General features: G+C 45.2%; 1 protein-coding gene across 5 annotated transcripts in view; it reads left to right on the top strand.

Moving 5' to 3' along the window:
• LOC136318621 (uncharacterized) overlaps positions 1-9,609 on the top strand; it is a 193,063-nt gene extending 183,454 nt beyond the window's left edge. For all 5 annotated transcript variants that reach the window (XM_066251214.1, XM_066251209.1, XM_066251210.1 and 2 more), the window contains one exon: positions 9,175-9,609. In XM_066251214.1, coding sequence (XP_066107311.1) covers positions 9,175-9,559 — 385 coding nt within the window. In that variant the 3' untranslated portion in view covers positions 9,560-9,609. The remainder of the gene's footprint in view (positions 1-9,174) is intronic.
• The last annotated feature ends 4,783 nt before the right edge of the window (positions 9,610-14,392 follow it).

Below are 14,392 nucleotides of genomic sequence, written 5' to 3'. Positions count from 1 at the left end.
AAATGTTTACGTTGTGTATATTTTACCACAATTAAAAAAAATAGACAAGAGGTAAAACTATACAGTAGAAGAACTGGACAATAAATACCTTAATCAAATGATTAAAATTAACATCACCGATAAAGGGCCAATGGACGCCATGGTGGAGGCGGGCCTAGAAGGGCCTTTCGGCACTGGGACACTGTAGCATCCCCGCAGAAACACATAACCTCACTCCGAGCGTGAGGAGTGATTGGACAGACCCAAGTTAAGGGACTTGCTATTCCATATGTGGCCTGTATTCATTGAAATATGTCAATGTCATGAAAGATACAGACAAACTGGAGGACTATTCCAGATTAAAGAATGATGAGTAAATGTAATACAGTATATGATTCTGAACCAGAAAAAGAAAGACATTTCTTTTATTACTATTTTTTTTAAGTAAAGCACCTTATTGGGACAACCGGTAAACTTAGAAAATAAACACCGCGCGCTAACCGACTCCGCCACTGGAACTTTTAACTTAGAAATTAAACTGTAGAGTAGATACTAGTTAAATGTTAAATTTCTTGAACTTGATAATTATACTGTGGTTTGGAAGAGGCTATCTTTGTTCTTAGAAAATGCACCCTGATACATTTAGGGAAAAGTGGCTTATCCTCAAATTTTTCAGACGTAATAGAAGTTAGTGGTGGAGCCCACGTGGCATCAAGTTCAGAACGGATGTCTCGGCATAAAAGGTATGCAGGAGTGCTTTGTCCTGTTCTTGAAATTTTTTAGTAAGTCTAAAAAAATTTCAGAGCAAAAAAAATTTTAAATTGCCTTGGGATTGACTAAATAAATGTTACATACATACAAGGGCATACTTGGCATTCATTAAAAATAATGCTAAATATACATGAAAACTGTATAATTTTGTTAACCAGTGTCACGCAAATAAATTCAATTAAAAAAATAAAATAGTGATAAATATATTCATTGGTACGGGAAATGTTCAGGAGACATAGTGACTGAAGGGAGCACACTGCGGCACCGTCTTGGTTTTGTTCATAACAAGACAAAGGTGTCTTTTTCTGGAAAACAGTCTGAAAGATGTGTACCAAAATGTTAATACTGGTTCTTTCTGAATTCGGGAATAAAGAGTAATTTATCTTCTCTTCTTTCTCTACTTTCTAGTTTTCAACAATATGGGTTGTCTTCATTATGCAACAAAATTAATTATTTAAAACTCACGAAGAAACAAATGACAAAACAAAACAAAAAACTTTTAAAGCCAACCAAGTGCATTGACTGAAGGGGACCCTCTGAGCCGGAGCACCTGCCTTCTTCAGTTAAGCCCCAAGCTTTTTCACCTTCCAACAACATCACATTGTGGTGATTAAACAAAAGAAAACTGCTTCTCCTCCAGCCTCTGTCTCCACCAAATTAGTCTTCTCTAGATAGACAGCCCTCTGGCATATTTAGTTTCTAAGTTGTTCTCCACGCGCGCGTGTTAAGTGTTTTCTGCTACCTGATTGATTTAAAATAGGATCTTAAACTGCTGCTGCTGAGCCTCCTGGAATTTTCCAGAACCGATTGCAAGATGGTGCATTTCAGTTGCCCTCAGGGAATCAGTGGGTGTAGGAGGCATCACCCACCTTCCTTAACTTCTGTCCTCACCTTTTCTCGGGCGGGCCCAGGAATGGTCACTGTATCCCTGGCCTGCTCAATTTCGAGGGCTTGAAAGGTGTAATGGTCACTTTTCAGAGCTGCTCTCTTTGAAATCTCTCACTCAGAAAGCAGCTCCAGCAGAGGCAGTAAGCACGACATGATGATATTATTAGTGCGTAGATTCAAAGTCTCTCTCTAATCGAGTCTCGCGGCCGGAGCCGTCTCTAACGGTTGATTCTGCTTCTGGATGTCCAGAAAAAATCAGATCATCATCTACCACATTTACCCTTTAAGATTGTGTTTTCCCGTTAATTGAACATAATGTCACGGTCTTCTTATTTTTGTTCAAAATGTTTTAATGAATGTTTCACGTCTTTCATGTTTTGGTCTTGGGTTCTCCATCAGACCCTTTACTGTTCAGTTCCTGAACACGGATTTGGAGATTTTTGCTTGTTATATATTGTGCCTCTTGAGACATGTTAGATTTTCTTGTCATTTTGACATTGATTTACCAGAATGAACTTCCCGCAAGAACACAGTTGCAAGGAAAGCGTTCTGCTCTGACAGCAGATGCTTTTCATTAGGTTTACTCAGTCTGGGGGCCCAGTGCATGCACTTTGAAAATCACAGCAGCAACGATCGGCAGCCAGCTGGGTCTGGGCAACTTTCTAATGTGGCTCTTGTCAGCTCATCATTCTAGCTTCTTCCATTCGGAGATAGGCACCCCAGTTTAGAAATGCCAAGTGGTAAGGCAAGATAAACCTAGCATGGGGTAAAGGCTTATTTAGATATTGGCTGCATTTCACATCTTGCTGATTTAATTCTAAGAAATCTTTCTTGTTCCTTAGGATATCATTTTTCCTTAAAAAACAAAGCCAAAATGTCCTAAAAAAAAAAAAAAAAAAAAACAAGCTCTGGCTGGTTGGCTCAGTGGTAGAGTGTCGGCCTGGCGTGCAGAAGTCCCGGGTTCGATTCCCGGCCAGGGCACACAGGAGAGGCGCCCATCTGCTTCTCTACCCCTCCCCCTCTCCTTCCTCTCTGTCTCTCTTCCCCTCCCACAGCGAGGCTCCATTGGAGCAAAGATGGCCTGGGCGCTGGGGATGGCTCCTTGGCCTCTGCCCCAGGCACTGGAGTGGCTCTGGTCGCAACAGAGCGACGCCCCGGAAGGGCAGAGCATCGCCCCCTGGTGGGCAGAGCATCGCCCCCTGGTGGGCGTGCCAGGTGGATCCCAGTCAGGCGCATGCGGGAGTCTGTCTGACTGTCTCTCCCCGTTTCCAGCTTCAGAAAAATACAAAAAACAAAAACAAACAAACAAAAAACAACAACAAAAAAAACCCAACCCATAAAACTAACCAAAGGAAAACCTCAGTATTCTTCAAGTCATGGTTGCTCAAATATGAGGTCAGAAAACATTTCTTCCCATTTTCCTCTTAGCTGCCTCTCATCCCTTTCAGAAGTAAAACAACTTTAAATGTTTTCCTTGTAAATTTATTTGTCTAACTGGTCATCTCTCTTAAGGTTGGAATAATATTCTTGAAATACTCAACAAACCCAGACCCACAGTTACACCCAGATAGAAAGTGGCACAGGACCCCAAGTATGCCAGGCTGAGTGGCAGGCGCTGAGGCAGAGACCAGCCCGGAGAGTGTGGTGTGACAGTGAGGGACTGGAGGTTTCATCCACAGCCTCGGAGACTACAGGGCTTTGGGGAAGCCCCCTGCTTTCTGATGGGGGTGCTGTTACTGTCACACACTGACCTTTGTGACAAGTGGAAGTCAGTTGGCCAGGAAGGCCCAGGTGTGGTCCTGCTTGAATATCTCTGGAAGTCACAACTGTTGGCCCCACTGCTGCCGCCCAGCCCAGGTCTCATCTCTCAGCGGGCTCCTCGCGGGGGTCTCTGCAGCCTGTCTTACCACCACCAGTCTGTTCCCTGGTAGGCTACTCTTAAAATGCTAACATGATCGTGACTCCCCTTTAAACCGCCACAGTGGCTTCCCATGCTGTTAGGCTAACATGCAGTCTGTGCCCGGCCAGGCCCTGCCTGCCTGCTGCCCTGCCATCCCCTGCAGGGCCGCCCTGCCTGCCTCCATCTGGGTCAGGCTCTTTGCTTATAGCATCTCATGCAACCATATCTGTCTCCTGCAGAGCACTTACTCTCAGCTTGTATTGACATATTCGTTCCTGTTTCTCTTTGATTAAGTATAAGCTCTGCCAGAGAAGAGAAGCTGTCATTGCCATGTCACCAGTGTCAAACCCAGCAATATGGTTACGTCAGTAAAACTTAAAGTGAAGTCTTGGTGGGTCTACCAGTTTCTGTTGAGGAGGGCTGAGCTCTCTACAAATTGGTAAGCTTGCATCATGGCCACAAAGGGACCAAGCAAACTTCCACTGTACCTGCTGGGCAAATGCCTGTCTATCCCGACAATGGAGTGCACAATGCAAACCACCTGAAGGAACAATACAGTGGTCTTTACCCATAGTCCTCTGGGAGATCACCAGTGTCCGCAACCCAGTTGGCTACCAGGGTCCTGACACAAGAGGTGTTCCCAAAATAAAGGAAAAGTTTGACCCCAAAACAAATGTATATCTCTGCTCCGAGAGACCAAAACTGTTTACAAAGGTCAAGACTCAAACCAACAACAACAGCAAAAATATTTAAGTTCTGGCAATCGGCCAGGACATATAAAATATGTATTGCATTATTGAATTGTATAAAAATCCTATCAGGCCTGGGTGATTATCTCCATTCTATATATGAGAAAAGCTGAGGCTATAGGACATTGAGTGACTCATTGAGGTCACAGAGCAGCGGGGCAGTGATTCAAATCCCGGTCTAATGACTTTAGGTCTTCACTAGTATTCTACACTGCAGGGCGACATTAATAGAAAGGACTGATGTGGGAATTGGCATGCAATTAATTTTAATTAGCCTTCCTGTGCCTTGAAGACCACAATCATTCTGTAAAGGCAATACCCAGATAGGCTTGACCGAAGGTAAATTATTTATATAAAGATACACAGAGTACATTCCTAAGTGTTAGTTTCCTCATTTTAATCTTTTAACTTTATGCATGCTCACATTGACGGTATTTTCTCCTGTCGTCTGTATTTCTAACTTACGGATTTCTCCTAATAACCAGCCCACCTGCTAACACGGCCTGGGCAGGACCTCCTTGCACAGACTCCCAAGGCCCGAGTTTCCCTTCAGCCGCCTGTGATGCTCCTTGAAGAGTCAGCACGGTTGTGGGGCCATGTGGCCGAGCCAGTGCTATTCTTAGTTTCGAGGAAGGTGGGCATGGACTTCTAGCCAGAATCTTGCCCCGGTAGTCCAGGTAACTGACCACAAGCTATGCTGTTTATAGAGAGTGACAAAAATAGCTCCCCTCCTCTGAAAGGTGTGTCTGTGCCACATGCCACTGAACTCCTATCATTTGATGGAGGCTTCGCTCCAGACCTCAGGAGGCGGCAGGGCTGGGTCCTCACACAGACCCAGAGCACCACTGCCCCCATGTGCACACTACCTCCTGCTCCAGGGGCACGCAGGGCCTGGGGAGGCACCAAGGCAGGGCTTCAGACCGGGGTCAAGGCAGAACCTAGTTATGGGTGCAAGGAAGAAGGTAGGGGTGTGAGAGAGGGGAGTAAGTGGTAAGACTGTGTGACCTCAGTGAGTCACTCAATGTCCTAGAGCAGGGGTCCCCAAACTTTTTACACAGGGGCCAGTTCACTGTTCCTCAGACCGTTGGAGGGCCAGACTATAAAAAAAACTATGAACAAATCCCTATGCACACTGCACATATCTTATTTTAAAGTAAAAAAACAAAACGGGAACAAATACAATATTTAAAATAAAGAACAAGTAAATTTAAATCAACAAACTGACGAGTATTTCAATGGGAACTATGCTCCTCTCACTGACCACCAATGAAAGAGGTGCCCCTTCCGGAAGTGCGGTGGGGGCCGGATAAATGGCCTCAGGGGGCCGCATGCGGCCCGCGGGCTGTAGTTTGGGGACGCGTGACCTAGAGCCTCAGCTTTTCTCATATATAGAATGGAGATAATCACAAGCCGGATAGGATTTTTTAACAATTAAATAAAGCAATGCATGTTTTATATGCCCTGGCTGATTGTCGGAACCCAACTGTTGGAGTGGGCACAGAATCAGGGTAAGATCATGGGCATCCGATCTGAATCTGAGCTGTGAATGGCCCAGGGGCTTCCTGGTCTCTGAGCCTGGGCAGGAGCTGAATCTGGGAGTAGGGAGATGAACGGACCCAGCGAAGGGGCTGGAGTGTAGACAGACTCTGCTCCTTTCCAGCTGCGTGTAGGTGAACAACTCACTTCATCCCTCTGGGATTTTCCTTATCAAAAGGGGTGTAGGCCTAGAAAAGCAACTCTCATGGTAGGTGAGTGCCTCAGAATCACTTGGGAGCTTGTGAGACTCGGGCTGCCTGGGCACCTCCTTGCAGATTGATTCAGGAGGTCTGGGAGGACACTGAGGATCTGGAGGCTCCCCAGGTCCCCAGGAGATCCCGATCCCCACTAGTGGTGGAGAGCCCCTGTACTACCTGATCCCCAAAGAGTCTGCCGACTCCAGCATCCCTGTATTCTGAAGTTTACCAAATCCGGGATAAGAAAGCATGGAGGAAGGCACTCACCAATGTGATGATTAGGCAGCATCAAAGCCAGACATTTTATCAGTCACTTGTTGCATTCTAAGAAATCCTCAATTGGAAGCTTAGTCAAAGCCAGTTTTTCATGTGTAGCCTGCAAACCTGCATTCAAATTTACCCCCTTCTATATTCTCTCCTAGGTGACCCTCCCCTTCCCATGGTTTAATTACCCTCATTCCCAGAGGTCATTGACTGGGGGCCAGAAAGACAAATACAGGCAAATGATCCATGACTTTTGTTTCATCGGCCCAGTATTTTTATAAATCTGAATTGGTCTGGGACAGAGTGGGTATTTGCCTTCTACCCACCACACCCATGTGTATTACACCAGCCAGCACAGTGGAGGTTGTTGAATGAATGAATTCATTCTAAGAACTTCCTGACCAATGGTATAAGCGACAGTACAGCCAACTGAATAAGTACTGTTTTTGTAATAAGCCTTGAGCAGCTACTTGACTCTTTAGAGTATGTACACACATATAAAGTGTACTTCAGAGTATGCTGATAAAAACTAAAACTCCCCCAAATATGAAACAATGGAAAAAATTCCCCCTGAGTACCTTATTGTTACCACCAACCACTCAGATTGGGTTATGAACTAGCAAGCAGAAAGTCTCTATTGTCCAAACGTGATAAAGCTGTCATGTAGCATTGGAAGAAAATCTAATTCTTAAAGTCACAAAAACAATGAAAGACAATGCAATTCACCCGCTGGATTAAAATGTAGATTTTTGGCTTCGCCATCTAGTAAGCCAGAGTGGAGGACAAGGTATACACCCCGGCCGGGGAGAGCCGGAAGCCTGGGCCTGACCCCACATCCTGCCCCCACACCTTTGGGAAACTTGTTCAGCCTCTCCGCTTACCTTCTCTCCTGGAAAATGGGAAAGATGAGACCAGCTGTGCAGGGCTGTTTTGAAAACTGAATACAAAATGTAATGTACCCAGCACAGCCCTGGCAGCCAGGTGCTCCTAGAGGGCATTGTTTAAAAGGACCTCTGCATTTTAATTATTTAAAGGTATTCTGGCTGGGCTCAGGGGCACAAAGAGCTCATGAGATTCTGCTCTCTCGGTGGGAAGAGGTGCTATTTCTTTCTTGTCGGGGACCTAAAAGAATGAGGAAAGTGGTGGCAGAGAAATAGGAACGCATGGGAAATGGAAAGGGGGGATTTGGTTCACACCGGACCCAGCAGTCACCTGAAGGGCAAGCCTGTCCTTGTGCTTTTCCTGTGTCCCTTTCTCCCCCTCTAGGAATTCATGAGGCAGGCCCAGGGAGGGCTCCGGGGCGGGACCCTGATGGGCACAAGAAAGAGCTGGGCTATCGGCTGCTATCCTCTCCCGGGCTTTAAAAAAAAAAATTCCCATTCAGGCATTTTAAAAAATAACATTTTTTTCTTATTTCATAGGCATTTCATATTCCCTTTAGAAAATTCATTATGAGCAAAATGAAGAAAAAAGTTATCTCAAATTCCACTGCTAGATAACTCCCCAAACCATTTTGGAATCTAGCCTTTCTCCGCTGTTTCTGGGCAATAAGCACATAAACATATTCTTGTAAAATCAAAGAGGTTGAATGGCACAATGTGTCCTGATACCTGATCCTTCCCACTCAGCAGCTTTCCATGTCATGGAAAGGTATCTCCTGTCATGATGGTGACCTCAGGGGACACCCAGGGTGGCCGGCCGCAGGCCTTCCCGGTGCCCTCCCTGGGCAGAGACACACAGTTTGTTTCTGGCTCCTCTCGGTGAACAATGATTCAGTGATCGACTCTACAGTCAAACCTTTATACAAACCATCATTGTCCCCTTACAGCGAATTCTCACATCCAACCTTCACTTTTTTAAGGGGGAAAAAAAAAGAAAGACAAGACGATGTGATTAAAATGTTTAAATCATAAATAGGCCTGTTTGGCAAGAGGGGGAGAGGCTGTAACTGGGCATTATGCTTTCCTTTTTTTGTATTTTTCTGAAGCTGGAAACGGGGAGAGACAGTCAGACAGACTTCCGCATGTGCCCAACCGGGATCCACCCGGCACGCCCACCAGGGGCAACGCTCTGCCCACCAGGGGGCGACGCTCTGCCCCTCCAGGGCATCGCTCTGCCGCGACCAGAGCCACTCCAGCACCTGGGGCAGAGGCCAAGGAGCCATCCCCAGTGCCCGGGCCATCTTTGCTCCAATGGAGCCTTGGCTGCGGGAGGGGAAGAGAGAGACAGAGAGGAAGGAGGGGGGGTGGAGAAGCAAATGGGCGCTTCTCCTGTGTGCCCTGGCCGGGAATCAAACCCGGGTCCCCCGCACGCCAGGCTGACGCTCTACCGCTGAGCCAACCGGCCAGGGCCCATTATGCTTTTCATTTCTGAGTCTGTTCGACCCCCAAATTTATTTCAAGTGCAGTGTCATTTCTAGTCAACAAACTTAAGAAATAAACAAAGCCCAGTGCCTGTCCTTAAAGAGATAACAATCTAGGGGCACAGAGACAATAACCACCACTAAAAAATGAGGGTTTTTTTTCTCTCTCTCTCATTTTACACAGAAGTACATGGCTTTTCATGATAAGAAGTAAAGGCAAGATGGACACAATAATATTAATACTAGCCAATGTTTCTGAGAATTGTTCATATATTAAATGGCATGCTGGAGTAAAGTCATCATTTAATTCTCACAGTCAGTCTACTAGGGTTATGAACGTTATGCTGCTGAAGAAATTGAGGCAAAAGGAAGGTAAGTGATTTGCCCAGAGTAACTCAGCTAGTAAGGGGCGGAGCTGGGTTTGATCCCAGGCCCTTTGACAGTAGTGCTGCTGACACCCTCTGGCGCTGGGCTGGAGAGAGCACCCTGGTGACCTGGGATAAGCACCACTGTCTTTTAACTTTCTAGGTACTGTGGCCTGAACCCCAGCCTGCTGACATCCCCCACCGTGGGCTTCTTTGTGACCAATCAGTGCACCTACCACTCGCCCATCGGCTTCCCTCAGGTCCCGGTGGCCGCGCTGGCCGTGGAAAGAGTGGGTCACTCCAGCGTGCGGTACCGCCTCGCCCTGTTCCCGCCCAAGTCCCCCAGGGAGCCGCCCGCGGTAGATCACCACGACCTCTCTGACGGCTTTCCCTTGGGCCACCCCAAGCTGGCGCACTTTGACGCGTTGGCCTGTGCCACCGGCTCCGCAGTCCATGTCTTTGTGAGTCCAGCCACCGGCAAGCCCATGGGCCTCCCCGAAGACTTCAGAAGGGGCCTCCTGAGGCTGGGGAGGCCGGCTGCCCCATGAGTCCTCTGTCCGTGGACTTGTGCCTGTTGGAGAATAAAGTTTAGATTACTCTCTGATTCCTTTGAATTCCTTAGCATGTATTTTTATCCTTAAAATCACTAAATTGGCCTAAAGACATTCAGCTAATGAGTCCCTTGGACTCTAACGTCCACTGGGCCTGCTCTCCACGTGCATCGCAATCTCCTACATCTGAGCAGCTGGGCCACGTACTTCCTGTGGTTTGCGATCACTGATCTGATATGACTCATTAAATGTCCCCAGCTGCTTACAGTTGATAACCACATCAACTCTTTTTTTAAAAAGATATGAATTCTTTAAAAAAAAAAAAAGGCTTTCTTTTATGTACATATTTCACACAAAAAACACACCTTTGACAATTTACTGATAAATCTAAAACTTCTGACAGTCACAAATGCCATGCATTGAAGTTTAAAAAGTGAGGACAAAGGAATAGAATCTTTGATGCTGCAACGCATCAGGACTCTACTTTGGTGTGATAATGAAAGGGCTCCTATTTATTGTGCTTTACCGTCCTTGCTGTAAATAATTCCGACGTTGTCATTTTTCAGATGAGAATGCTGAGGTCAGGGCAGGAGTTCTCATCTAACCTCTGCCTCAATCCTGTGACAGGGGACACTGCAGGTTTAGTCTCTCTGGGCCTCAGTTTCCTCCTCTGGAAACATGACCCCGAGTGACCTTTTTCAGTTGGATCCCTGAGTGGCTCTTCATCTGCTTTCTCTGCATTTCATTCCAAATCCCTGCCACATACAAATAGCTTTAGAATATTGTTGCCAAGACAAAAACAATGTAAAATGCTATTCCTTTGTCATTTAATTCATTCATTTTCAGCTTGTGATAGATCAATTTTGAGGTTTTAAAAATGCTTCACACAATAATTCTGAAACTCAGAAAGACTATTAACCAGCAGCCTTGTGTTTTCTAGGCCTTGATTTATCTGACCTTTGGCATTTGACCTACTCAGAAAGGTCACCAGGAAGAACTACTTTCAATTGCGTCTCCTGTTTTGGTCCTGGGAGTTCTGGCACGTGCATGGTCTCACCTCATCTTCCTAGCTACTCTGAGAGTTGGATATAGTTGCTGTCCCCATCGTACAGTCAGAACAGGCTCCTCTGCAGGAAGGTGACCTGCCCAGGTCACAGATCTCTGGTGAGGCTGAGCTAGACCTTGCATCCGGCCAGGCTATTGGATGGTCTTTCCATGCCACCCACTCTGCCTCTCATCCCAGTGGCTCTGAATTTTCAAATTAGTACTTGCATTGCCACAAAATTTTTTAATTGCAGTAACATTAGATGTAGCTTCACCAAGAGGCTCTTAAATTGGAGGCAATATAGTGGGGTGATGAAGAAGGTGGGGTCCTCCTGGATTTGTACCCTGGATCTGCGGGGGAACCACAGGTTCCGGTTTGCCCAGGATAGTCCTGCTTGTCCCCGCATTATGGCAGGCCAGAAGAAGAGCAGAGTAGGTCTCTAAATCCCTAAGTGGGCAGGCCAGCTTGCCCAGGATTTGGGGAGATGCTAATTAAGACTGCTTCCTTCACTGGATGAGATATTGGGGTCTGGACAACCAATTATAGAGTCACCTAATTTATGAGTTGTGTAACTTTGGGCATTATTTCCCATTATAAAACTCTCATCTGTAAAACGGGGAAAACAGTACAGTTATCTCTGTTTACCAGGAGTGCTACTCACCACGGTTTCAACCAACAGTCAGATTGCTCTTCCTGCTCCCTTGAAGTGAGATGTGGCCACGTGACTTGCTTTGACCAATGGAAGTGAAATCACTTTCAGGAGGGACCACATTTGCTGGCTTGTGCTTAATTCTGCAGGGGACGTGGGTGGATGTGGAGACACGCAGCTGAGACCCCGCACCTCGGCTTCCACAGGCAATTACCTGGAATCACAGCAGACTTTGCAAAAGCAAAAATTAAACCTCTGTTGCTTTAAAACCCGGAGATGGTGGAGTTGTTTGTTACTGAAGCATAAGCCGGCCTGCCCTCTTTCCTACAAGTACCAACTTCATAGGGCTGTTGTGAAGATCACTTGAGAAATATGCTTAAGTCCTTGGCAAGGAGCCTGGTGCACAGGTTTTTGTATTTCTCATAGGAGAAAAGAAATGCGTATGCGCTCCTACTATGCAAATTTCAACGTAGGAAAGTAACCAACCCCGACATTCATTTCATTCCATGTGCTTCTGCGGGGTTTCAGACACTGTTTTCTATTTTATGAGGGAATTTAGAGGTACTTAAAGCTTATAGAATGGGGTGGGTCCCCAGCCTTGGACCCCAGAGCTGACTGGAATTAAGAGTGCAGATAGATTCTTTGAATCTACCATATCTCCAAGTTCATGTAAATCTTATGACTTTAAGAACCGATGATATAAGCTTTCCACTGCTCAATCTACTAATGTGAGCCAAGCCAATGAACACTATGGCTCTCATTTTCGTAGGAAATTCTAGCACTATAAACTCAGTTTTAAGTCTACAGAGAGAGCCAAATCTAGGTGCATGTACTTGGAGGAAGATGGATTTGATTATTAAGGTGGCAGAATAAATCAGCCCTCCATTATTCCACTCCTCCACGTCTTAGAGCGGAGCTAACAAGTAGCCAGACATCTCCTGTTTGCTGGGCACCTCTGAGCAGACATGATTCACGCTGTTGCTAACAAGAAACAACTACAAGCATCCAAGCAGGTGAAGAAAACCTTCAGGTATTGCTGACTTTCTAAGTACATTTTTGTCACACTCAGGTTCATTTGAAAACCTACAGTAAGCGACGAGAGATACGAAATGTGTGTTCATGTTTTGCTTGGACAGATTGTGGCTCCTAGCAATTAGTGCTTTCAGTCACATTAAGCATATAAATAATGCTTTGTGACATTACAGTATTTCTCATTACAGATCAATTTTGTAGCATTTGCTCATAATCAGACTTGAAATGTTACCTAGAAACAAAATATGTTTTCCTTGAAACAGTCAGACCCTATTAGAAATCTAAGGCTTTACAAATCACGATGCTAACAGCTATGTCCCCTAGCTAAGGTTTTCTTTCCTTAAATAGTGTTAAAATCAGCCCCAGAAGCACTAGTCTCTTCGAGGGTTCTCTTCTTATGTGCACTGACTTGAAAGGAAATACTTAGTGCCCAAAATATATTTAACATCTTACTGTGTGTAACTTAATAAATCAACCAATATTCCCTGTTTGGGGGAAAACTAATGTTAGCACCTTTTAAATGTTATGCTTATAATTAGGTTATGCAGTATTATTTTCTCATTTTTAAAAAGCCAGGGTTTCTTTGCTTTTTTTAAAAAAAAATGGTGGCAGCTTATTTCTAGGTAAGAAGAGCTATTCTCATTTCCTTAGTGCTAAACAAGAGTATTTTGGAGCCAGAAACAACTGGATTTGAATTTTGTCCCTGCCATTCAATCACTGTGGACTCTTGGGCAAAATGACTACCTTCTCATTCAGCAAATGTTGGCTGCATTATTTTTTCCAGAATCTTTTTCTCTTGAGGAATATTCTCTTTGATTAAAGCTGACGACCTCTCATTCTTCAGCAAATGATTAATGATTGTAGGCGAGGCTCTGATGTTCTGGATTGTGGGAAATAGCAGTAAATAAGACGGGCCAGACTAGTGGCCTCACAGAGTTTATAGTCCAGCTTGGGGAAGATGGACAACGTGCAAACAAGATGTCAAATGGTACAGTTGTTTGAATACTGCTCCCCAAAGAGACACGTCTACCTCCTTACTCCAGAACTTGTGAATGTGACCTTACTTGGAAAAAGGGTCTTTGCAGCTATAACTAAGATATGGATCTCGGGGTGTGGGCCTTATATTCAATGCTAAGTGTCTTTATGAGAGATACACAGAGGAGACACAAAGAAAAGGCTGTAAGAGTGGCAGAGCGTGGGGTATTGTAGACACAGACAAGGAATGCCAGGAGCCACGAGAAGCTGGAAGAAGCCAGGAGGGATTCTCGCCTAGAGCCTCTGTCAGACTCTAGAACTGAGAGAGTAAGCTTGTTTTGCCGTCTGTTAGCTATTCATTTTGTGGTGATTTGTCTGGCAACCTTAGAAACAAATAACAATGGTAATATGTATCAAGAAAATGAAACAGAAATGAGATAGGGATTTGAATGGGTACTAGTCATGCACTGCAGAATGATGATCTGGTCAACGATGGACCCCATACAGGATGGTGGTATACCAGTTAGCTAAGGAATGTAGTAGGCTAGATCATCTAGGTTTGTATAAATGCACCGATACTCACACAATGAAACTGCCCAACAACACATTTCTCAGAAAGTATCCCTGCGGTTAAGTGGCACATGATGGAGTCTGGAAGGCTCTGTTGAGGAGGTACCATTACTGGAGGATGTGGGAGATAATGTTCTGAATCTGAGAAACAGCAAGTGCAAACGGTCCAATCTAGGAATGAACTTAGTGTGTTTGAGGACCAGGTGGTCAGTGGGGCTGGCTATAGGAGGCTAATGGGAGTGGAAAGATGGTTCTGATGAGGTAGGAGGGGCCTAGATCCTGTTGAGCCTATTAGGGCTTGGTGAGGAGTCTGGATATTTTTCCAACTGAAACCTATCTCAGAAAGATCTTACTGTTCAAATGACCTACAGATCCCTCAACAAGCACAAAGAAGGAAGATGTATTTATTAAATAAGTAAATATGAGGATACTATGAACATTCTAGTACTTGGATTTAAAAGACCCACACCCTTCATAATCTTAACTCATGCAATCCTATCCTACTATGTAATTCTATATGAATAAAGCCATAGTACTTGTGAAGTCAAACACCACAGGA

Source organism: Saccopteryx bilineata, chromosome 1 (genome assembly GCF_036850765.1).
Source record: "Saccopteryx bilineata isolate mSacBil1 chromosome 1, mSacBil1_pri_phased_curated, whole genome shotgun sequence".
In the NCBI taxonomy this organism is placed as follows: Eukaryota; Metazoa; Chordata; class Mammalia; order Chiroptera; family Emballonuridae; genus Saccopteryx; species Saccopteryx bilineata.
This window is presented reverse-complemented; position numbering and strand designations above follow the sequence as displayed.